Source organism: Aythya ferina (assembly GCF_964211825.1).
Source record: "Aythya ferina genome assembly, chromosome: 3".
NCBI lineage: Eukaryota > Metazoa > Chordata > Aves > Anseriformes > Anatidae > Aythya > Aythya ferina.
Window position 1 is genome coordinate 71,780,741 of NC_140298.1, and position 25,688 is coordinate 71,806,428.

The window sequence follows — 25,688 nt, forward strand, 5'->3', positions numbered from 1 at the left end:
TTCTATTACTGCCTGCTGGCAAAGAGCTATCAAATGAGACTCATTTTGCAAGCATAGCCCATTTTACACATGCTGTTAGCTGAATAGAAGTACTGAAATTTGCTTAATCCTTCCAGATTGGGTTAGGAAAGGTATGAAAGGTAAATCTAAATGTCTTCCACAAACCTTCACGCATTACCAATCTCCAGATATTTTAGCTCTGACCAAGACTAAAGCAAGATCGTTTGTGATAAACTACTAAATTTCAAGCCCCAAAGAGGATACTGAAGGTGAAAAGGTTTCTTTATCCCTGATTTTTACAGAAATAGAATGTCGGGTTTCCTCTCATCTCTTTTGCTCTCATCTGGTGACTCATTCTGGACAGACTTTTGTGAATAAGGAACGCTGGGGATGGCTCAAGGACTGGCTCAAGGACTGGATATTCTTAGTTAATAAAAGCAGTCATTTAACGGCTCCTGACGCATGTGTTCCTCTGAAGTACTAGCAGTCATTACTCTTTTCACAGAGTCATAGAATCTATGATTCTATCTCTTTTATGGAATGAGAGACAAATCCAGGGTATCAGATCCACGTCACAATCAGCCACTCTGGACTCAATCAAGTAGACATCTTTGTAGCCTTGTTTCCTTTAATTTTAATGCATCAGTCTCTTTTCTTACATATGCAGCTTAGCAAATAGATATGCAATTCTGTGACAAGTTATTGATCTGGTGCATTTGGTACTACAGACTATTTACAAATATTTCTGGCAATTCTCTAATAGGTATGAACATGTAGTTCTGAAACCTACAACCACACTTGTCAAGGGCCATTTATGCTGTAAAGTACAAACTTCCATCTCACTATCCCATAACATCCTTAAGACATATTAACCATATCATGGTCTCTCTATTTTCCTGGAATGTGAATGGTTGCCACACCAGATATATCACCATAAATCCCACTCTGATCTAAAAGAGTAACTAAGTTCTCTAGGGTAAATGTGGAAATGACATTAACACTCTGGAGTATTGCAGCTGTTACAAGATTAGAATTGCTGACAATTTGTTACTGTACACTAACAGATTTGTGTCATTATCCGATCATAGTAAACATGGTATTTTATTGGAAAAAGAGGTGTATGCATATGATTTATGCTCAGTTGTCAAGAGACTTGGAAAATCCCATTAATGTAAGAATTCCCCTAGGCGAGTCATGGTTTTCTGGAAAATCTGCCACAAGCTGTGAACAGCTGTCTTTCAAAACCTGCTCTGAAATAAATCTCACACGAAGTACAGAGTCTAAACTTCCTTAGCTTGATTTTGCTAATAGTGAAATTTCAACATAGGTAACAAAACAGCCTGAGAACATGCTCCTGGCTTGATGCTTTGTTGTTCCTCTATGACATGCCACCATCATACCTAGACATTTAGAACTGAAACAGCTTTCTATATTTTAAAATTGGATCCCATGAGGAGTCTGAAGTTGTTTTTCATGATAGGATATTGTTCAACTTTCCAGGTCTTAGCCATATATCTAGAACACCCTAAAACTGCGGTTACAGGACCTTTTATAGTTCCATCTGTAACCAGCAGATATTCAAGGAAGGTAAAAAGTGTCCTGATATTTGCACATTACCTGGTCATTGTTCTTATAGTAATCCTAAAGTCCATACATCATTTCAATCCCATAAAAATTCTATTTTATAAGCACTAGCCATATCCTATTGACTGTTAGAAGTACTTGTTTTCTCAGTGCTACCAATCTTTATATTACTGAAAGCTATTTAGGAAGAATCCAAGGGAGTATATAGCATCATAAATGGAGCTATACAAGTAAAAGTTCATGCAAAATATAAGACAGTATCAAGTTAAGTGCAAAAACTCTATCTGGACAAATGGTTACATCTCATGGCAATGAGTAAGAAAGTCACTAAGGAAAAGAATAAAGATGTATTCCCAAGAATTCCCATAATATTGCAAATTATTAATATTACTAACACTAATACATAACACTACTGAAGTGACATGCTCCTATAGCAATTTTTATGTAAAGTTGTGGGTAACCGTAGTGTTCAGTAACCATGAAAATTTTGAGCTCAGAAAGCTGCTCAAGGCTATAAAAACAGCCAGCAGCAGAAACAGAAATGAACCTCACTTTCATAATGCTCTGCTCTGTGTTCACATAAATATAATTTAAGCTATTCTTATTTCTATTTCATGTATCAGTGATTTTAGGGAGATGAAATAAGAACTCTTCAATGAAGACATTAACTTACGTTCTTCTTCCTTTGGATCAAGTTGCGTAACACTGACAGATAGGCGATCCACCCGCTCTTGTAGGGAGTTGACTCTAAATGAGAAACTGTGTGCTTCATTGAAAAGTTCACCGAATATATCTTCAGCATATTTACCTAAAATAGGGGGGAAAATACCACAGGATGAGTTTGCTTTTAGAAAGATTTCTGATAATTATTCTCCTTAAATAAGTAAAGCTAAGGTGCGTATCAGTAGTAACAATCCGTACTTACTAAGGTATTTAATAATGCTTCAGAAGAATAAACAGAAGTTAAATATTTAATTTAGAATGTATTTATCATATATGACATTTTATACTTTACAGAACAGACAGACAGTTGGGCAAAACTGACTGAACTATGCCGATACCCAAAGAACTAGACTATCAATTTCTTGGATATTTATTAAAGGACAACATATAGCATCTGTATGAAGATTAACTGATCTTTCCAAGTGAAATTTATCTCAACATTTCTCAAAATGGCATACAGCTTTCACTCCTACAGTTCAAAACACCTTTCAAAAATGAAAGAGCAGATGTCTATATCTAGGTTAATTAGAACCAGCATATTCAAAGATACACATTAAAAGAATGACTTCTACTTTGAAGGGTTAAAATTCTAGTAACTGACTAATTTATACTAAAGAAAAATAGTCTCCTTTGTTCACTTTGATGGACATCACAAATTTAGCCCAACAGACCAGGAGATTCAGGTATCATGAGAAAAGGCTCAGTAACGATTTTTCTTCTACAGAGAGAAACTGGAATGCTCTACAGAGCATTCTACTGGAATGCTCTACAGAGTGCTTCTACTGCACCCTGAACTCAGCTTGAGTAGTCTGACAAAGCCACTGAAAAATGCACCAGGCCATCTATCAAAATCTGGATCCACATCAATGAAACAACATGTGATAGCTTTTAAAATGTTCTATCATGCTGTACATATGTAATTCATTTGCTGTTAGTGCACCTGTGTTGGTTTTTGAAGTATAAATCTCCCAAATTTCTAACTACCTGGTTTGCACACAAGTTCTCAACAAGTACAGCAGGAAAAGCTATTTATGAAATCTCTGCCTTCATTGCACAATAACTCTGGAAGTATACATAAAAATGAGGACACTTAAAGACATCAAAAGGACAAAAATTAAATCCTTACAGGTAGTGTGGAAACTATTTAAGGATACCATGTGATGGGTACAAGGCCAGTGCACAACCATTTATTAAGACTGAGGTAATGGCAATAAAAAACAGCACAAATAAACACAACAGAATATAAAGGGAGAAATTAGAAGACTTGTACAAATGAAGAAAATAGAAAACATTGCAAATTGTGGCATATTAAATGAAACAACATAAAAAATAGCATGAGGAACAACTAACAAACTACTAATAAATATTCCTTCAAACACATGAGGAACAAGAAAGCCTGCAAAGGATGCAAAGGAGTCCATAAAGCCAACTGATAATGAAGGTATAAGAGGAGCACTCAGAGAAGACAAGATCACTGGAGACGAGCTAACTTCACACCTTCCACTGGTGTGGAAAGGAACTGGAGAGATCCTCATGCCAGAACTCTTCTTTGTGGGAGACTTGTCAAAGAAAATGAAGTGACTATATAAAAAGTACAGAAAATAAATTGGCAAAACGAACAGTAACGATTTGTAAATCTCCTTAATACACAATGGAAGGTGGCAAGCACAATATCAAGTTTCAATTTTTTCATGGAGTTTCTTGAGAGCTTCAGGCCGGTAAACCTGATATACGAACAAATTAGTATAAATCATTATGAAGAACTGAATTAGCAGCCACCTGGATGAACTGAGAGGAGTCAGTGCAGCTTTTGTAAAGGTAAACCTCTGCAGGTTTACAAGCACACAGATGGAGTGCAATGATCTAGTTAGATTTCCAAGAGTTTGGAAAGCCCCTAGTCAAAGCTTTTTAGGACAGCTTAACATCCAGGGCATAGAAAGTAAGAGACTTGGCACAGATAATAATTCCTCAAAAGGTATAAAACAGAGGATAGGAGTAAATAACCGGTCTTCACAGTTGAGAAAGGGAAGGCTTCATAGCTTTATGTACTGGGATCTATGCTATCATAGATAATTGTAGGTGACCTAAAAAAAAGAGAGATTAAAGTTGGCCAGTGATTCTAAGGCATGGAAAAGAAACAGAGCATTAGCAAGCACATAGAAACCCAGCTGGTTGATGAGGCTTCCAAACTGGAAGCAGTTGAAGGCTGAGAGATTAGTAGGAGGAAAGCATCATACATGCTTATCTTGCTCTTATTCTTCTTGAGGCATCTGTTACTAGCCACAGTGAGAAGCAGATGAAAGGTACAGCCGGTCTTAGAACCGTGTATCTGAGGACTAGGCCACAGTAAAAGAGATGGAAAGTTAAAGTCTATTTAGCTGGCAACTCACCTAACACAAGACTTTCTAATATACGTCTTGAAACTCTGAAAAGTTTATGTTCTTTAACCTGTATCTGAAGCAAGAGAAATTACTTAAAAATGAGATCCACTAAGAGCAAGATTACTAAATTTTTAATATACATTTACTATAAACAGATTTAATCTAGTTCTGATAACATATTCAGATATATTCTAATTATTCAATTTAATTAGACAACTCATGTAATATTCAGAGACATACAAATTAAAATCAAGCATAAACTTTCACGTATAGATGTATTTGAAGGCTAGTTTGTTTTATCTATATCATTTAATCAGGCTTACAATTCATCTACCTCATTAATGAGCTCCAATTGCAAATAATCTGTCTCAAGATCTTTTTGTTATTTTGCATACAGCCACAAACACATTGCACAGAATAATTTGCCTGTGCTTATGAACATTAATCCTCAAATGGGAAATACATTAAAAATAACCTGTCGTGTTTGAAGTGGTATGCAACCATAATGTTGTCTCTACCTACATGCCTGTTGGCAGTCTTCTTTGTTTTTTGCTTGAAGCATATTGAACTAAATGAGTTCTCAAGCCAAACAAAATGTTTGCTTTTAGTGAAATGTATAACTTCCGTTCAAATGAATACTGTGCATGAATGTATGTATATGAGACTTTTAATCCAGTATTTGTTTATTTTGACGTCTTTGTGTGTATTCCATACAAATGTATCTTCAATTTTGAATAGTTTACAAAAATATATGACAGGTGATAACAGTGAACCACACAAGATGTCACAAAAACTCACATAACTTACAACAAAAACTTACAAGAAAAAAAAAAAAAAAAAAAAAAAAAACCCACACCATCCCAAACTTATTGGCAGGATGCTCAGTATTTAATAAATACTAAATAAAAACTCTACTTGTGTTCCATGCAGTACAATGAAGAGAATGACAGATGACTACAACAATTAGAATAATAATGCCTTAGGATTTTGGTCATAGCTGGAAATATAATACCAGATTAAAAAGATCAGTGATTTGTTTACCTATTAATTTATTTGCAGAAGACTATATTGGCATTTATTTCAACATCTGTGAAAACCTTATTGTGTTTGCAAAACTTGCTTAATTGACCAGAAATATACCTAAATTTGCCATTTTTAAAAGGCAATCCACATTCCCTCAAATATTACCAGTTGTCCTTCTCAGTCCATCATTCTGTCTTTTATTACCAGATCACAGAGTTCTTTTCACTTAAATAAGAGGACACACAAGTATTTAATTTAAATTCAGGAATGCATTTATCAGCTCATTCTTTTTGCAGCTTCTTGTCTCAAAGGTCTCTATTCATGATAACTTTCAGCAAGAAAGTGACACCAGGATGCAGCTCCCTCTGGTGTCAACGTCCTTTCCTGTGACAGCCAAATAAAATGTCCTGGAAGTGACAAATAGTCCTGCCCCACAGAATGTATGCATGTATGCCTTTTTTGGACAATTCTTCTCCTGACATTTAAAACACCTACAAGCTGAAAATGCCAGTAGCTATTAGGTGAAAATGGAATAAAAATAATACTGCTCACTGCCTTCCTCTTCCTCTTTTTTTTTTTTTAAACTAGACACACAAAAACATGTATCATCTATTCCTGTTCATCACCATGGCAATTTAGCACACAATGGCTTATAAAATCTGAAAAAGCTATGGATCAGTTTTACAGTTTTCAATCTTTCACCGTTTTTCCCTCTTCATTTATTTTTTATCACCTAGTTTTTCCCTAAAATTTATTAAACATTTGTCCAGCACTGACTTCTGTGTACAAACTAATGATCTCTAACTATCCAATGCAGTAATAGGCAGGGATACTGCAATACAAGAAACACCATTTTTGACTTGTTCTCAGGACATATCAGATGAATTGAAATCAACTACAATCCCTACACAGTGTTTTGAACCCTATTTGAAACTAACTGAAGTGTGGCAGAAGAGTCCCTTTATCAGTCCCTCTCAAAACTCCAGTCCTTAAATTCACCCCAATTACTGCATTCTCTATGCTGTATCCATTAGCAAAACTTAAGGAATGGGTGTTTAAATAAATCATTTTACAACACCAGATCAGTTACCATCAGATGAAGTTACAGGCTCTCAGACAAGGAGTGGGACCTGAATCCTGATGGAAGAAGCTTTTTTTCTTTAAAAATGCAAAAGGACAGTAAAGAGTTGCAAGCCCTTTGACTGCACCTAAGGCTGAAACAGCATCCCTCAGACCTGTTATGTTATCAGCAGCCTCTAGGAACCATGATCTAAATTTTAAGAATTTATCTGAATAAATAAACTGATCACTTGAAGTGCTCAAAGCCATAAAGCACCATCAATTTGAAAATTCAAGATGACCAGTAAATCTCAGGCCAATGTGAGATGCATCGAGTGGGACAAACAAAACCAAGACAATTGTTAAGTGTTGCCAAAAATACTACTCTTAGTTAATTTAGCCTTAACTTCTCAATCAAACTTCTGGAGCTTAGCACAAAGACAGAAAATTAACATGTACACAAGCAAAATCTAATCCACCTATCATTAAAAGGTATTGATATGTGTTTATAAAATGCACGTATAATGTATAAAATATTTAATGTGCATTTAATAATTTTTGACATATTTAACAATGTATAATGTATTTACCATAATAAATGCTAAATATGTTAATATGTTAAAATATAAAAACCTCAAAATATCATTACAGTTTAAAAATATAGGTTTGGTAATCTGACTTTTGAAACAGCTGTAGAAATGTTTAAAATCAAAGAATAAGCTAAATGTTGGGTCTCTTGGCCACTTTTATGCTATCATTCCTTGATTTCTATTACTTCAATTCCAGTCTCATACGAAACAATATTTTTGTTCAGTACGTTTTGTAAAAAGAAAAGCATAGAACAAAGGCAGCAGTAAAACCCACCCCAGGTCCTACTTCATTCTTTTCCCAATATTCTACACTATGCAAAATTACACTACTAGCTACCAAATAGTTTCTTGCTATATCATATATTGTATATATTAGAAAATAATCTTTCAGGATAATTAATTACCATATAAGCCAGTATGAATATATAACCAGGGTCCCTTTATGCAGCAAAACAAGAAAGCTATTCTTTCTATTAATATGTTTTTTCATCCTCAGTTAATTTTGACATATAACTTAATATATCCAATGCAAGTTGATTCAGCTTCTCTTCTTCACCACATTAATTTCATTTAATTAAATGCTTTAGCAAAAAGGCAAGCTGTATCAGAGTTTCACTGAAAACCCTAGGCTTGATTCTCAATGGATTATTTCAACCCCACTATTCACTGAGGTTGCTCCGTGGCTAGGAGAAGGACTAAAGTTAAGAGACTGAACTGTCTTCCAGGCTCGGAGATAAGATCCTTGGTAGATCCTTGAAACCATTAGTGGCTGTAGATGAGCAAGCTCTGGAAAATCACATAACTAAATATAGTTCATCTATGCTAATTAGGAACCTATCATTATGAAGGTGTAAGAGCAATCCATAAGGACTGGCTGTGAGGATTGTAACAGTATGGTCATAATTTTGAAGAGACAACCTGGTTCCTTTAGCTGGCAAAGATGAACCAGGCATTTATCAGACAACCTGACCAGGATATCAAAAACTCAGGTAAAGGCCAACTCTGGAGCAGGTCTTATGTTTCTCGTTGACATCCAAGCAGAAAAAGGCATCCTTCAAAAACCTTCAGTCACAGAGGTCTGAGGTAACATTTCTCATCTCCCACCGAGGGTACCATTCAAGTAAACTGGCTGAGCTTATCCACGCAGTACTCAGAAAATCTGGGAAAGAGATTGCTGGGAGCTGAACTTGGTGTTGAAGGCACCACTCTTAATAATCCCTTCACAGGGAAGTCTTACTCTTCTTTCAGTGCTTTATCTAGGCAATAAATTAATGACTTGTAGGACTTCACACTACTCTAATTTCCTAACACAGATGTTTTCAACGAGAAATTATTGACCATTTGCTCACTCCCTCATTATCATTTGAAATGGAGATGAATCAGCATCATATTGCTGACGCGGCTACTACTGGAGAGACACCATCAAGAAATCACACAGAAGTCTTTGAGAGGATGGAGATCTCTGAAAAGCACTGTAAGCCTTCAGTTTTTGAGCTCATCAGTTCCCTTACACCATCTGCATTAGAACATTTTCTCCAGTATTCCCTGGTAATCATAGTAAAACAAAGAAAGAGGGGTGACTAATGAAGAAAATTCACAGAAAACACTGAATATTCTTGCAAGCACAGTGAGGAGGAGGATTCCCACAGCAGGAACCTGCTATAAGGATTCTGCTGGTTCTGAAATACTGACTGAAGTCCTAGCTTCAGGTCTGCAGAGACCTACTTCTCATCGTGCAACATGTGGGGGCCTCACCATGTGAAGATGGTGTCCAGATATCCTGGTGAGAGAGGCTGGTCTTGAAGAGGCTTGGTTCTAAAAATTCATTGCAGTCTAGACACCTTGATGGTGAGTATTTCTAGAGAAACATTTCCCATTTATTGAATAACATAAAGCTTTGGCAAAATGAAGGTTTTCTGAAGTGAGAAAATGTCTCACACAAGACCAGCAATGCTTAAAACTCTCTAGGGGATGGCATGGTAAGCAAAAAATAAGGAACAAAACTTGAGTTGGAGCAGAAAAAAAGGGTGAATAAATAATATGTTCAAAAGTAAGTATTTTACTGGTTACAAATAAGGTGTGAGGAAAAGAAATAACTACCTAGGACAACAAGATAAAACTCAGAAATAATACCAAGAAAAGAAAGGAAGAGAGAAAAGGTTACTGAGGTTCAATGTTAATTGAAAATTATTTTCACTAACATTAAATGTACTCCAGCTTAGAAAACAGTGTTATTCAGCATCCTCTTTCGTTATAGAAAATGTAGAAGAAAATCACAGAATCACAGAATCACAGAATTTCTAGGTTGGAAGAGACCTCAAGATCATCGAGTCCAACCTCTGACCTAACGCTAACAGTCCCCACTAAACCATATCCCTAAGCTCTACATCTAAACTGTAGAAATGTAAAAGAAAAAAAGGGGGAATTAACATCTTGCTACAATTCAATGAAAGCTCTGGTCTGAATGCTTGCAATATTCATAAAAGGAACATACATACAGAAAAAATACTCAAAAGGAGAAATTTTCTCCTCCTCATATGGGAGTGTCAGGCTGGGAACAAGAACGAGCACCATCAGTTCGGTTTCTTATATGATAGATTTTGTCTACAAGGAACAGCTGAGTAAAAGGAAAAACAAGATTGGTTGATGGTTGTGAACAAAAGAGGAGGTTGCCCCCAGACAAAAGAACTATTTATCCATCTTCTAACAATGGCACAGCTGCACAGTGCTATCGGTCATGTTTCATATATGATGGAAGACGCTATAGCCTGACTAACATACACTAACATAAACCAACACAGGCTGTACTGGAATAAAAATACATCTGCGACACTGCTGAAAAAATAGGTAAGCACTTATGTAAAGCAGATACAATCAGAAAGCAAGAAAAAAAGGGAAAAATGGCTAGGAAATAGACAGTTACTGCTGCTGTCTAGAGAGTTTCTGTTGCCACAGTGCTAAGAAAGGCTGTCAGAAAACAGGTCCTTTTATCGAGTTAGGGAAACGTGGGAATAGACGGGGAAAAAAATTACTTACTGGCAATTTTGTATGTAGCATAAAGACAGACCTATATTTTTTCATGTTCCAGAGAGAAAGGCAAGGCCTATCACTCAAAGGAGATATAAGTATTTCTGTCCTTTCATCTCTATTTCTTTTAAAGGTCAGTGGTTTTTTTTCCAGTTTAAACAATTAAAAGCAACACATCTAATAAACTTGGAAAGGACTAAGAATTTGTATGAAGACACATAGCAACTATTGCTGACAGACTGATGTAAAGCTCTTTTCATTTTATATTAAAACATTAAAAACCCACAGAATTCCTGTCATTTTACAGGTATTGTTTCTGCAGGCATGCTCTGCTTGCACATAGCACCCAAGACCACAGAATGGTTGAGGTGGTAAGGGACCACTAGAGGTCATCCGGTCCAACACCTGGCTCAAAGCAGGTCCAAGTAGATTCAGTTGCTAGATTAATCCCATCGAATTATTATGAAGAGCTCCAAGAATAAAGATATAACTGCGTACATGATAAAACTCTACACTAAGCTTTTCTAAATAATGTTTTTCAGTACCATTTGAAGTACTGGAAGCTCTAATTTCATCATAGCACTATTTGTCCATATCATTATCAGAAGAAAGGTTAAAAGAATGCTTGGTCTCAAGAGTCATAATGGCAGGAGATTAATCCTCTATTTGAGGGCTGGTAACAGAAAAATCTTACAGGCAGAAATGAAAGAGTGCTAATCAGGTTAAAGAACATTCATTTCAATTTGCATAACTTTACTGTCAGAAGCAAAAGCAGCTTTAGTTTAAAGGAAATTAAGCCCTATCAGAACACCGAGTTTCAGCTCTCGGAGAGAAATCTAGCTCTGTCTACAACTTGAAGGCTGATTCTCAAGCACACCCATTTATCCACGGAAAACAAGAAGGGAAGGACTGCAGAGAAGCTGGTTGCCAAGGGACTGCTGCAAAGCTATGCCTGCTGGCTATGACTCACAGATGACTACTAAAATTTATCTGCACGTCAGCAGGCTTCCCTGTATACTGGTAACAGTGAAACACAAGGTGCAGACTGGTTATTTGGGTTCAAGCATACAGGAGACAACATTCCTGTGCCAGAAGAACTCCCCAATCTTTTCAAATCCATATTGCTACAGGTCCAAACAGAAAGAATAAAATAAAACAATTCTAGGTCAGAATACTTTCAAAAGGTACTCATGTCTTTATAAGAAGACCTCTGTTTTTAATAGAGAAATCCTCAGTATTGCTGAGGAATAAGGACTAATTTGTAAAAACGCCTTCTATTTAATTACAGATAAAAATATTTTTGTTAAAAATATACAGTATAAAACAAATACATACAGGTTGAAAAACTAAATCAGTTGACTGTATTAAACTCCAAAAAGGAACATCAGTTATTCAGTAATTCAGTTGGTATAAGCACTGTCCATAGAAAACTGCAAACACCATGATGCTGTTTGGAAAGAAGAACAAAAGACTGAAGTAACAGGTCCTGCTCATCAGTGTTTTACTTATTAAAAAAAAAAAAAAAAAAAAAAAACAGATCTGAGTGACCTATTCTGTGCTTGCTACTGCAGAGTAAACTGGTACCTTTTTTCTCCTTTCTTGCCTTCCTTGTTATCTCCAACATTTTGTGCCTTCCTGACCACTACTGAGTCACAAGCTCATGACAAACTCCTCCCATGTGAAAACAGCTAAATTAGGGCTCATGACTGTGTATGCACAGTTCATGTAGCACCACACTCCTCTTACAGAAGCGGAGTTTACATAATTACTGTTAAATTTCCTGGAAAGTGTCTCTCTATCAGTGCAATACATTAGGCAAGCCATACAGAAAATGCAGGACCACTCAACAGGTATTCTTTCATCCTTAGTTTTATCCCTTAATTGAGTTATTCCTGTTCTGATATTGCATCCTGTGAGGAGCAGCTGAGAACAGTGGATTTGTTAAGCTTGGAGAAAAGGAGGTTGAGGCATGACCTCATTGCTCTCCACATCTTCCTGAGGGGGGGAGATGGAGAGGGAGGTGCTCATCTTTTCTCCCTGGTATCCAGTAACAAGACACGTGGGAATGGCTCAAAGCTGTGCCAGGGGAGGTTCAGACTAGACATCAGAAACAACTTCTTTACCAAGGGGGTAGTTAGACACTGAACAGGCTTCCTAGAGAGGTGGTTGATGCCCCACGCCTGCCTGTGTCTAAGAGGCATTTAGGTAATTCTCCTAATGATATGTTTTAACTTCTAGTCAACCCCGAAATAGTCTGACAGTTGGACTTGATGATCTGTGAAGGTCCCTTCCACCTGAAACTATTCTATCCTATTCATCCTGCACTTTTCCTGAACAGCTGTAGAAACAACGTCAGACATGAAGTATGTATAATTAAGAAAACACAGCAAATACTGCTGAATCTCAAAAAATTAAGCACTGACACCATGCTGTTGGGTTGGAAGTTGGTGTTCTTTAAAACTGAAAATTGGTTAAGACCTAGGATGGTGATCATCTACTGCATCCTAAACCTGTATGTTCTTGGTTCACAGAAAATAATTTAACAGTTAAATTATTTTCCTTGCTTTTGCAGCATCTATATGAATAATGTTCATATTTATGTGCTGTAAGCATTCCTGTCTCAATTGCATAATTCAGTGTCCTCAATTAGGGTGCTACTAGGTTGAAGAGACTAACAGCTTTGAAAGGCTGCCAAAGCACAGCACCGTACAGTATACCCTCAAACCAATAACTAAATCAATCTAATTAACAAATTAGGCTGCATCACCTATGGCCCTAAGATACTGAGGAGCTGAAAGGCTTTTCACATTCTGGATTTATATGCATGCACATTTTAATATTTAATGTGCTGGTAGTCTGGAAAATACTAGTATCCTAGTGGTTAAAAAACAACCACAGTATTGGAAATTCAAAATACTACGATGCTGGTGCATCTGACAACTTTTTAAAGTTGCTGTAACTTAAAGAGAGACAAACACGCAAACAAACAAAAAACAACAACAGAAGCCAGCTTTTGCAGAAAAACTCCTTCGGAGTTCTAGAGCTTGTGAAATTTACTCCTTTAAAATGCACCAAGGGAAAAACTGTTGACAGGAGAAGGAAGAAAAATCTTTAACTGTTTGAAAACCTATGTAACAACTACATTTCTGGATTTATTATTAAAAAAAACACACAACTTTTAATCTTAATGACCATCACAGGATGAAGGGTTTAAGTTAAGAGAATTAAAACAATCCAGTGATATATATTCCCCATTATGTCATATTCCTTACCCAAAAATTGCTCTAAGGTTAGCAATTACTGGTTTTATTAGCTACCAGATATCCTATTCTGACATGTTCCACAGGTAGCAGAAATATACAGCTGAACAGTTCTGAGATGTGCTACTGGAGAAATTCAGTTTGAAGCCTAAGCGTACTTTCACAGCAATTGATGCTAATCACTAGTCAGAAAAGGAGCAGATTGAAGGCTCAGCCACAATTTTCCGAGAATGTGAAAAGGTGTTCCTACTTCAACCACAGAAACAGCGAGTGTAAAATATATCAGTTCTAAATACAGCTATTAGGACAAAGTACTTACTTAGGCTACTCAGCTGTCTGATTATGTTTGCCAAGGAGATATTGGTGACACATTCCAGCTCATTCTTGATACCTCGGGGCAGAGCTGTGTGGCACAGATGCCTGGGGTCTATGTTTCTTTTTACCAGCGGCATTTTGAAATGTATCAGTGGACCAGGAAACCTGTAAAGAAAGGACACAAAATACTGTAATAAGTTAAATTGTATTTTAAATTCAGATTATGTCGAAGTTAAATTGACTAATCCTAACAAGATAAAAATACCTCCACAGTACTGACGGAATTCATTGCTCAGTAAATACATAAATCTCGTCTTCTTTGCCCAATGAAAGACTATTTCATTCTCTATCTTTAAACCTTTATCCAAGTCAGATGCCAGTGATGTGACATAGACAATTCATGCTTCCCCAACCCCCCAAAAAAAAACAAAAAAAACACACACAGAAGAGTCTTCTCACTATAAAAACATTAAATAATTTTCTTCTTGATGGATTGCTTCCTTATTCAGGCCAAGCAAAGTCCATCAACAAATTCCTTTTATTATGTGGTCAAAGTAGTTTCCTATGCCACCTGAAAGGCACATACGATCCATCCATTAAGTAATGTTATAATACTAGCAGGAATCATCCTCTTGTCTAAGCATCATTTACAAATCATACCTAATCAAGGTAAGAAAAGAGAGATTTCCCTTCCACCTGCACTGCCACTGGCAACAAATTTAGCTAAGCTAGGGATGCCTCTTCCAAATACAAAAAAATACAAACACAAAAGTCTTTTTGGTAAATTTATAGTACAAAATCCCCCATGACGCAGAAATCCTACCCCTCCACACCTTTTCAAATCCACATATGTTACATTAATCAAAAGCCTTCACCAGCTCTGCAGACAGTGTAAGAATCATCTCAGACTTGTGATTTTCTGCACCCACGGCACCGACTGGAAGGAGTTTCCCAGTGGGGAAGTTGTATCTACAGTATCATCTTGTCTTATTAATGCTGGTTTTTAAGTTCATTTACAAAAATTTTTCTTCATTAAAAATGGATTTCCTAGAACTCTGCACTTTTTGTGTTTTCTGCCATGTAAAACCCTGAATGACCAACAGAAAACCCCTACTTGATATCCAGAGAACAGTTATACGTGGTGTTGGGATAATTTAGCCTCCCTTCCCACTGTGGAAGAGAGATTGCTCTTTCTCAAGACAGCAAGGCAGACAAGTTTTCCACAATGCTCCCTGCAGACTGAATCCCTCCGTAGGACAGTGTGGCAATGCTTCATCTGCCCTCTGCTTCGAAGCTTCAGCCCCAAATGTTCCCAGGATGCAGCTGCATCTTCATGCTGTGCAGCAAAACACATTTTCCCTATAGTATATATTTAGCCATGGGTATCTTTACTCATAATGGAGATTTTTTGGGGGGAGGAGTAAGAATCCCATAAGGCCAGTGGTGGTAGAGCTGAAATTCTGCTGACCTAGAAAGTAATAGTGAATTAAGAGTCAATGAAGATGGTAATGGGGCACCTTCCCCTTGCAGGCTGCTTAGATTTCTCCTTGCCATTTTTTCTGGGAGGCTATTCTTTCTCTGAAGGCTGCACTTGTAACTGAGGAACCCAGGAAGGATCCTTAATTCTTCTTGAGAAACTCTGGGCTTCCAGGATCTGGCTAGACATCATTCAGTGCCTTTCAACAACAAGTCTACTCCCCTTATTTTCTTCAGAAGACAATCAAAAATATTTGACACTTGATTAAAAATACAATAAAATAATTTCTCTAGTCACTGCTTAAGATGAGAGTTCTGAAAATTTTGCAATTTAGTTTCTCAATATTAAAAGTTTAAATACATGAAAATGTGCATAGGGCAGGAAAATTATAGGATCAGATTTCTATTTTCCAGGAATATCCCAAGTCTTTCTAGCATACGAATGCCAAAATACCAAAACGCCAGCTGATAATATAAGCTACATTAAAAAAAAAAGTGCAAATATGAACACTGTCTCAGACAGAGGCATTGAGAAAGTGTTGACAGTGACAAGTGAGCCTCTGTACTTGTGGTACACCATAGAGGACGAAGCAAGGCAGATCAAGCAGGACCCTACCAGCAGAGCTTCTGCAGTCTTAGCAGCATGCAAGCCTGTAGGAGGAACAAGCACATGAACAACCCTGGTTCATTACCACAGTTCCCCAACAGAAAATAAAGGAACTATTTTGTCACTGTAAAAGTAACACAACAAACGACATGTGAGCAATGTTCTACAGAAACAATTAAATATTAATTCCAGACTTGAGCTCTTTCTTGATTACTACTTTAATGATACTGTCGAAGAAGGTAAGTCTTGGAAAGAGAGGACCAAACGCATATGAAAAGAAACTTAATAAAAGTAAAAAATCTACATTAAAAGAAAGTGAAATAGTTATTTCTAATACAGATATGGGATATAAAAAAATATCAGTAAGAGTAAAAAAAAAATGATGGTTGATGCCCTTTTTCTTGAGTTATTTAATCAAGACAATACTAAACTGATAATATTGCTCTCCACCATGGTTTTATACCCTGCATGAAAAAAAAAACTTGCCCAGTTTATACCATGTACAGATCATAAAGTTTCAGATGCTTAAGTGAAAGATTCTCTGTAAAACTGTGTGTAATAGCAGTAACAAAATATTAAAGAAATTTTATCCCACTGCTAGATAGATTTTAAGTAACAGCATTTGTGTAGTGCCCCTTACCTGCCTCATTTGCCTCTAGGATAGAATATTTGACAAAACAGCTGAAAAGACGCAATATTGGCCTGCATGTTTTCTCCAGTGGGCATAAAAAAAGCTGGATAAGCAAAGATTTGGCCAGAACTCCCTAGATCTCAAAACATACAACTCTGAACCCGAATAAAAGTCCACTTATGACAATAGATTTTTTTTGACCTCTCTAGACTTCTCAGAAAATCCACTCGGCCCTTTCCTCCTCCCCAAACCACAAATATCATTTTCTAATAATATCTGACTAAGGCAGTTTGGGTTGTTCTATGCAAAGATATAGAGGAAAAAGAAAAGGTAGCACAGGGAAGAGAAAGTATGGTATAAGGTAGAGTTTTAAGTATGAATAAACTTGGAAAAGAAATGCCAGAAGATAACTGCCACCTTCCAAATTATGCATCGTGTCTGAAAACTACACAAAACCTGAACAGAGAATATTTCCCCATTTCCTACAGAAACAAGAACAAGGAGGCAGCAGGGAAAATATCAATCAAACATGCTTCAAAGGGAAACCCATCTCACATGATGTTTAATAAACGGTGGAACCCATTGCTACAGGAGCTGTACACAGCAAATTACCTGTTGGTAATTTGTCCACCACAGACCACATAGTCTTCATAGTTTGTGGCAATCTCTAGCAGGTCTTGATGATTCCTCCCCGGTCGTGTTTAGTGATCCCAGCACTGGGAGCCCTCAATCACAACACAGGAGTGGGACAGCAAGCAGAACTTGACCGTGCCCAAGCAAAGTCTTTTCTCCTATAAAAGATGACTTTCCTAATGCAGATTGTATCAAGAAAGCTAACAAATTCTGAAATCCCTGAAAGTATCGTGCAGCTTTAGAGCTGTGAAAGAGGAAAAAAAAATAAGGAATGTCACAACCCAGTATATCCTCTAGATGAAAAACAAAAATTGTACCATCTTCCCCTCTGCTCCCAACCATACGTTACCCAAGCCATTCCTGCTGCAAAAGAAAAAATCATCCTCAGATCATAACGTCTTGTTAGTGGGTTGCTCTCAATTAAGCCCTGAGAACTGTAGATAAGGGTGACCAAGCAAAGGAGAGGAAGAAGCATGCCAGTGCATGAGAGCATCCCTTGCTGTGAGAAAGGTGACCCGACACCAGAGAGGCGCAGTTCTCGCCCTGCCTGCCAGGTGACACCTCCAGGGCAGGGACACGGTTCCCTCCTCCCTGCTCTCCCCTACAAACCTCCAGGCAACTCTTAAGCAGTGGCACTAGTTTGCACTCGAACTGCAAATGCTCTAAAGGGATCTCAACTGGGAAATTAGTCTTTACAAAGAGAGACGGATCTCTTTCGCACAGCCACTACTGAAAACTTCTCCCACACTTCTTGTGCATCCTTTGAAGCACTCCGACTCCACTTGAGAAGCCGACTCTAATCTTTATAAAGCTGTCTGCTACTCCAACACTTGTACAACAGCTGGCACAGTCTGCCCCTCCATGCTGAGAGGACAAACAAGCACAGAGTACGAGCACCGAGTGTGCGTATGTACTTGGCACCTACATGTTTCATTTATCTATCATGCCTTGATGTGATTTTTACAAGTTGGTATAATGCTGCCGTTGCCTATGGCTTAAAGAACTGCAAAGCAATGGCACTAATGAAGACAATTAATACCTTCTCAGAAGAACAGCCTTAATGAGATTTGACTGCCCTTCTTTTCAAAAGGCAAGTTGTTTCGTGTCCTTGCTGTGACACCACGCATGACGATCACCCCACCACCACTGCTGCTGAGAGCACCGTGGTGTCGGACACTGCTGTCACTGCCCCTTGACGCCATCCTGGAGACGTATCTCAGAAGTTCAAGATGCATGGAGAAATGTTGGATTACTAGAAGCCTGTGAGAAGCTGAAAATGTCAATTGTGACAACGCCAACTGAGGTTTTCTAGCAAGTAACACTAATATAAGTAGGAAAGCACACCATCAAAGTGGTGAAAACTAACTAACTGCCCAACTCTAACTAGAAGTGAAACCATACTTCAGTTTTACTTTCAGAAGACTAATAAAATTTCACAGCCACAGCATCTTTTTAATGAAAGTTTACTTCTGATTAGGTTACACTTTGTCAATACTAAACTCAGTTTAGTTTCTTAGCATTAATGAAAGACATTCATCTATAATTTTTATGTAAATCAATAATGCAGCACTGGAATGTCCTTGCTTTAATGGGTTTAAATTTCATTCCAACCATTTTTATAATGTATTTTTATGGCTGAGTATTACCATACTTGTAATTTCTCTAACATTGTACAACAGCAATGCCTTTCATATGCCTCATTTAATGGATCACATTCTAGCTGCTGGCGTAATAGATCACAGCCTGAAAAGTAATAACCAATTTAACACTTCCCTTCCCCACCTCCCCCTTAGAAGCAGAAATAAAGTATGCAGTAGCTTTTATATTTGCCTATATAATCACATAACTAACGGTATCTATGCTAAACAGACTTTGGGACAGAATGAAAGTAGCTAATAATCTTCATATTTCTTACATGAAAAATCTTTGATTTAATACAAAGTTCTGTTAACTTTATCACCAGAACTTTCAAAATTAAGTTTCTGCAAAAATAATTCTCCTACATGCAAGTACCAATAACATCCTCAGCTACCACTGGATTTGCATTAACTGAAAACTCATTTTGTAAACGTTAATCAAGCAGCCCTTAATTATCATCAAATTCCTCTCTTTGTTTATGACATATACTTTAATCTTCAATTACCTTCTTCAATTCAGACACGTGGTTTTCCTTGAATTTGGTCTCTTAACATCATTCCACATAATAGTAAAAAAAAATTACAACACTTCATACAAATCAGCTGTAAGATTTCATTACAATTTTGGCCTGAATATATCTCACTGTCCGTGACACAATAGTTTGGGTGTACTAACCCCAGATATTCTAATAATGAATATCAAGAAGACCAATGAACGTCAAAATGAACTGCAAATGTGTTAATTAATCTGGTAAAGTATCAAGACTGTACCAGTTAAACAAATGAAGCTCATTCTCTTGTCTGTCAAAATTTTAATTATACTACCACATATCCCGTTATATTGCTTGCAGGGAGGAAAAAAAAAAAAGATGAAGATCTTATAATATACACCACTATTACAGAAAGGCAGATGTACAAAGACTTCATTCATTCAGGTAACATCCTGAGAAGAACTGATACCAGCAGTGTGGGGTTCTGCAGTAAAGTAGGCCATTACCTGCTACTGCCCAGTTGATTACATGATATTAAAACTGCAAAGGTAATCCATGTCTCTTACAGATTACATCTTGGAACTGATGACAACTGACAACTTAACTTGATTTAACAGAAACCTGTTAAAACTACAGTTTTGCAACCTTTCTACAATGAACCACATCCCAGAATGAAAGACTTTTCTTTGGAACTCTTCCCTCAAATCTCACTCACCTACAACTTGCTCTCAAAAAGACTTTTACCTGCAGATGACTAGGAAAAGATGACTTTATTGTAACTAAAAACCAGCGCCAAAGAAAATAAATTGAAAATATGCTATTAGAAAGCAAAGTTGACATCACCACTATTTACACAAATGAGTAAATGTAACCAATTCATTCTGCATCTTAATACCTCCAGGACAGGATTGTTCAAAATGGTTGGCTCACATTTGGTCAACATAAAGTGCAACAACTATGCAGGGTATATAAAGCAAGTTGAGCCTTTTATTTTTTTTAAACCACAGAAAATCAATAACAATATATTTCTTATTTTATTTGTAGTCGTGAATATAAATGATACTGTTCCTGAACTAATACCAATAAAAGTCTCAAACTGTTCCCTTAACAGTCTGTTGCTGTATTGAAGGTAAGATTGTGCAGGGCTGGATTAATATGTTTATGGGCCACTGAACTCGCTCAGTAATGTTGTATAGGAAAGTATTTGATTTGCAAAATAATAAAGAACAGACTGTAAAGAAACAAACCTAACTCATAAAAATATAAAATGCATTTTAAAATTCATTTGCAATTTTTATTCTCTAATACTAACCGACATTTATACTGTTTTAATGTACGTGTCTGTGACAATTACTGTTTTCTTCATATAGAACAATCTTTAACCATTTTGGTACATCTTTCATGTGAGATAAGGAGAAACTGACAATGCAGTCAGAAAAATGGGTAGGGCTTGAGTTCTACTAAATATCTAAGGCATAATTACAGAGTGCTTAAATGTGACTTTTCAGCTGCTACCACCCAGCCAATTTTCTCCCAGGTGTGTATCGTAAGACTGCAATCTTTCTCATGCACGCTTGCACACCTGAACAGAGACGTATATATATATACTCATCTTTAAAGCACATGAAAAAATATTGAAAATTATGGCTTTGATTATAGACACAAACCACAGCTACATCCACTTGCTTGCCAAAATTTACAAGTTTCACCTTTACTCAGCTAGACAAATGAAAGAAAATGGCAATAACTTTCTATACCAGAAAAAAAAATAGTATTTTCAGCTCTATTGGTTGTGACTACCATAAAATACTTTACCAAAAATGAAGGCAATTTGGGGAAACTATGGGTGAAAACAAATGGAGTTATTTGTATGTTGACTTAAGAACTTCTATATGTGATAAATTTGTTTTTCAAAAAGTCTTAAAGAGTTACTGTTGCTGAGATAACTCCAGTGGAGTCCTGGAGGAAATAAATCTGGAAAATATGACACGAGTCGTAACAGTACAGTAGCACTGCCAATGTGGCAAGTAGCATTAATAGAAACAGCAGTAAGCTTCCAGGGGAGGATGCAGACATACCACCTCGGAAATTTGTTGGCTACCTCAAGTTTCAGAGGATATGAAGGTGCATTTTCATGGAGAGAAATGCTGCAGTTTGGGTAAAATCAACGAGCCACATGGCACAAAACAAGGCACAATATCAAGCAGCAGAACACTTCTACTGAATGATTCCAGGAGAAAAAGTCCCTTAGGGCTCCCACACCACATCCACTTTTGTTGCGTTAGATCTGTAATGCTCAAATCCAGCTACAACCCACTGGATGGGTTTGGGCGTCCTCAAAGCTGGGCTGGGCTCAACCACAGGACTGAGTGTATGCAACGGAGGGGAGGGGAGCTTCTTGCACTCTTGTCTGCAATTCTTCCCATCCATGTTTTGGTTGGGCTGTCACTGGCCATGGTTGTCTTGATACACTGGCGACAAGGGCAGTTACCATCTCTTTTAGACATTTATCTCTTCTCAAGCTCTTATGGAAGATTTCACTCAGATCATCCGTAAAGACCAAAAACCTAAGGGATCCTAAATACAAGGAGCTCAACATGTGCTGCTTTTTCCCAGCATAGGTGCAAAATACAACAGGGTTACATGAACAGCACACCAATATTGCAAATCTCTTCCCTTTTGTTAAGCAGAATTCATATTAATGAAGTTTAATTCAAACACAAACAATTCAGAGCACAGCAGTTTCCAAACCGTGGCTTTTTTAGGATAGCTTCTTTCTACAAAGCTAAACTTGGCATGATTTCACGTAACTGAAACTTTTTATTTTGCCTTCACCTCTGATTTTCTGTTCTATAATATAATAAGTACCTACTGATTAGTCAATTTAATAGGCATTGATTGTTTTTAACCATGTTGCTTTCATCATGTTTTCCATCACCAGAAGTATCTATCTTCCTATGGTAAATGTCTTTCAAATGTAATTTGATTATATTAAACCTAACAAATCACAGTAAAAGTACAAAAAAAAAGACGCACACCACATGAGCACATTTATTTGATGTCTCTCGCTAATAACTGCAAAAACATTTTTGCTCATCTTAATAAAGAAACAATTAAAATTAAATGCTATTGCAAAAGCATCAAGTTCAACACTTGCTACCCTGAACCATATGGCTGCTGGGGGCTATGAGGCACTAAGTCAGTTACATTTCTTGCTCATAGACAAAATTCAGTATACTAAGTTAGATGTGACACTATTCAGCAGGTGTACAGCAAGAAACATTTTACAAATCTGCTTTACATTAAATATTTTAAGCAAAAATGAAAATCGAAAGCATTCTTTTCTTCAGTGCAACAACTTATTTCCAATATATATATATAACATAACAAACACATAACACATGAAGAACAAAAATTCTGATTTTAAAAAATCCTAAGTACATTAAATAAAAATAATAAAAATACAGATTTCCAAGTGTTAGAGTGGAATGGATTGGTATTTGTTTTTCTCTTACAATTCTACTTCCAAGTATCTTTAAAATATAACCTTTAAAAATACCTTCCAATATTGAAACCACAGTATTAACCTACAGTGAAGACTCACAAAACCAACCTTGTGAATAGTTCACAGATGAGAAGAGAAAGATTGTCCCCAAGCAGGCGCAAGCTCTAATGATATCTTACTACAGAAAAAAAAGATTAATGAAATCCATGTGCCTATATATTAATGCAGAAATATTGAAGTCACGGGGAACCATATTGCATTTTATTGTTAGGATATTAATCAATGCAAAAAGTAGACTCCCTACACTTGTACTTCTATTAAGCTTTTTGAACAATTAATTTAAAAAATATAAAGTATATGCACAATTAAACATGCATTTGCATTATATATCTGCATACACACATGCTGCTAACTCTAAATAGTAATCTTTCAAATTATTACATGCAAGATTTGAAAAAAAGAGCAGCAAAATTTGCTATCAGCATTACTAAATATAATTCAGATTACCCTGAACTCATTAATTTTTCTCCTAGTGAGCTTCTGTCAGGTCATTTGATTAAAAACAATTTTGGAAGTACCCTGGGTTCTAATTTAGGTACAGCCAAGAATGCCCAAATTAATTTTTGATTACAACTTTTCCTCCATTCCCCAAATGCTAAAACTGTATTAATGCATATAACATACTCTGTGATTTGAAATTGCTTTTTGAGACCTGCGTTTTATCTGATGACATTTTTTCTCTCGGCATTAATCTCGTCTTCCTGTTAACAGCTTCTACGCATGGCGTATAGCACAAAAGCCCTGTGATGGATTGCAACAAAAGCTCTTTATAGTCTTGACAGAGACAGATCGCTAATCCAGTGTTAATTTAAAACCCGAATCTTAATGCCAGAACTAAAAGCATAGCTTCTGTGGTTTCAGCGTATCTATCAGAAGATATGTTTTCAAGAAAAACTGTAGAAAGGTGGTATATTTAACATTTTCACAGTTACCTTTCTCACCAGCTCAGGATAACACCTACCATGAACACAGGTGTCAGTTTTATAACTTAATTTTCCCAAATCAACGCCAAAGCCAATCTGCTCATACTGCTTTCGAAGGGACGGCATTTTGTGATAAATGTTTAAGGAGCTGGTACCCAAACTTTGCAGCTGGAGCTGTTCGGCACCGGGTGGACAAGCAGCACCCACTTGGGCCCTGCTTCTCAGTGGTGCGGCACCTCGTGGCCCTGTGGGGCAGGAGGAGCGAAGCCCACCTCACAGACAGCAGCTGTGGCCCCGTGGGCAGCCCCTATGAGACAAAAACCAGCCCCTGCATGGAGGCATTAGGATTCAAGGCGTGCAGCCCTGCCTTAACAACAGCGCTGGTGCTACGGAGGAAACCAAGCGCACACCCCCAGTGACCAAAGCCTTCCCTTTCCTGCTGGTGCGAGAGGAGAACCCCAGAAGGCAGAGCCATTAGGAAATAATTAATCCTTTGGTACCAGGCTGCAACTGGTAAATATTAAATTATGATGTGCTAAAACTGAAAGGAATGAGTGGCTGTGCATGGGTGAGGAAAGAAAGGATGGGGAAATACGATGGTCTGTGCCTTTTGTTGTGTTGACCTTGATGTTGAATCCGAGAAGGAAATTGGATGCTACTGAAATAATAAATAACATCAGGAATCTACACTAGCACCACAGGAGCCAGTTATGCAAATGCATCATATTAATCCAGCACTGATGAACAGCACACTCACTAGTACTCTTAGCACTAACTACTCATTGCTCCTAACTAGTACTATGCTGGTAGCAAGTGCCTACAATGACTATTGGAAGCTTTCTGTGCCTCAAAATGTTACTAGAGGTTTGAAGAAGGGCCGTGAGCACTGCAAGAGCCAGAGATAAGCCATGTATTTAAAACACAAATAATTTTAATGCGTTTCAGACCATTGTACCAAAACCAAGAAAGACAGATTATTGGGTTTGATTTTCTTTTTCACGGTTTTAAAGGAGGAATTAAGATACACCAAGTATCAAGTAGGATGCACAGATGTGAAATAATCACCTTATTATTACTGCCTGAGCTTCTTTGTAGATTAATTTTTCCTCTTTGTGAATGATAAAACTCCTCGCAGAGGATGGATTTGTTGCTAAAAATGTGAATGTGCATAAACAACACCGCACTATGTCCTGCCATTTATGCTACTTCACATGTTTGAACAGACACGGTGATGGAAAAAAGGTATGAACATTCGCAGAGAAGTTGTTTACTTTTGAACAGAGATGTTATTAAATATTCAGCAGTCCAGAAACACTGACAATTCATATTGTTTAAGGCTAGAAACCGATCATTTGATCCTTCACTCTTTATCATGTCAAAACTCCCTGCTGAAATCAGTAACAGATTTGCTAAGTAAAGAATGGAGAACTCAAATGTGCTTCTTTACCACGCACTGCAGAGCTCCTTGTAACAACACATTTTCTAGTATTTTTTCCCTTTCAGTTATCATCATTTTAGATAGTAATTTCCAGTAATTTCTTGGGTAATCTCTTCTACAATCAAGTAGACAGGAAGATATGTCAATTTTTGTTTTCTCTCTTAGATTGGTTCCCCTGTGCTTTCAGATTACTTATACTGGTTCTTCATAATTCCAAAAGCATTTAAACACCTCATATTTGAGGTATGTATTTTCCCCTAAATTTAAATACTAAAATTAATTCTAACCAGCATTCACTTTCACTGTTCATGGCTGAATTTGAAAA

The 25,688-nt window shown here is 37.0% G+C and overlaps 1 protein-coding gene across 5 annotated transcripts in view; it reads right to left on the bottom strand.

The window, feature by feature from the left end:
* The window catches only part of WASF1 (WASP family member 1), an 83,659-nt gene that overhangs the window by 13,691 nt on the left and 44,280 nt on the right, over positions 1-25,688 (bottom strand). For all 5 annotated transcript variants that reach the window (XM_084514218.1, XM_084514216.1, XM_084514219.1 and 2 more), the window contains 2 exons: positions 13,967-14,127; positions 2,258-2,392 (listed from right to left, as the gene is read on the bottom strand). In XM_084514218.1, the coding sequence (XP_084370344.1) occupies positions 2,258-2,392; positions 13,967-14,099 (268 nt within the window). In that variant the 5' untranslated portion in view covers positions 14,100-14,127. The remainder of the gene's footprint in view (positions 1-2,257; positions 2,393-13,966; positions 14,128-25,688) is intronic.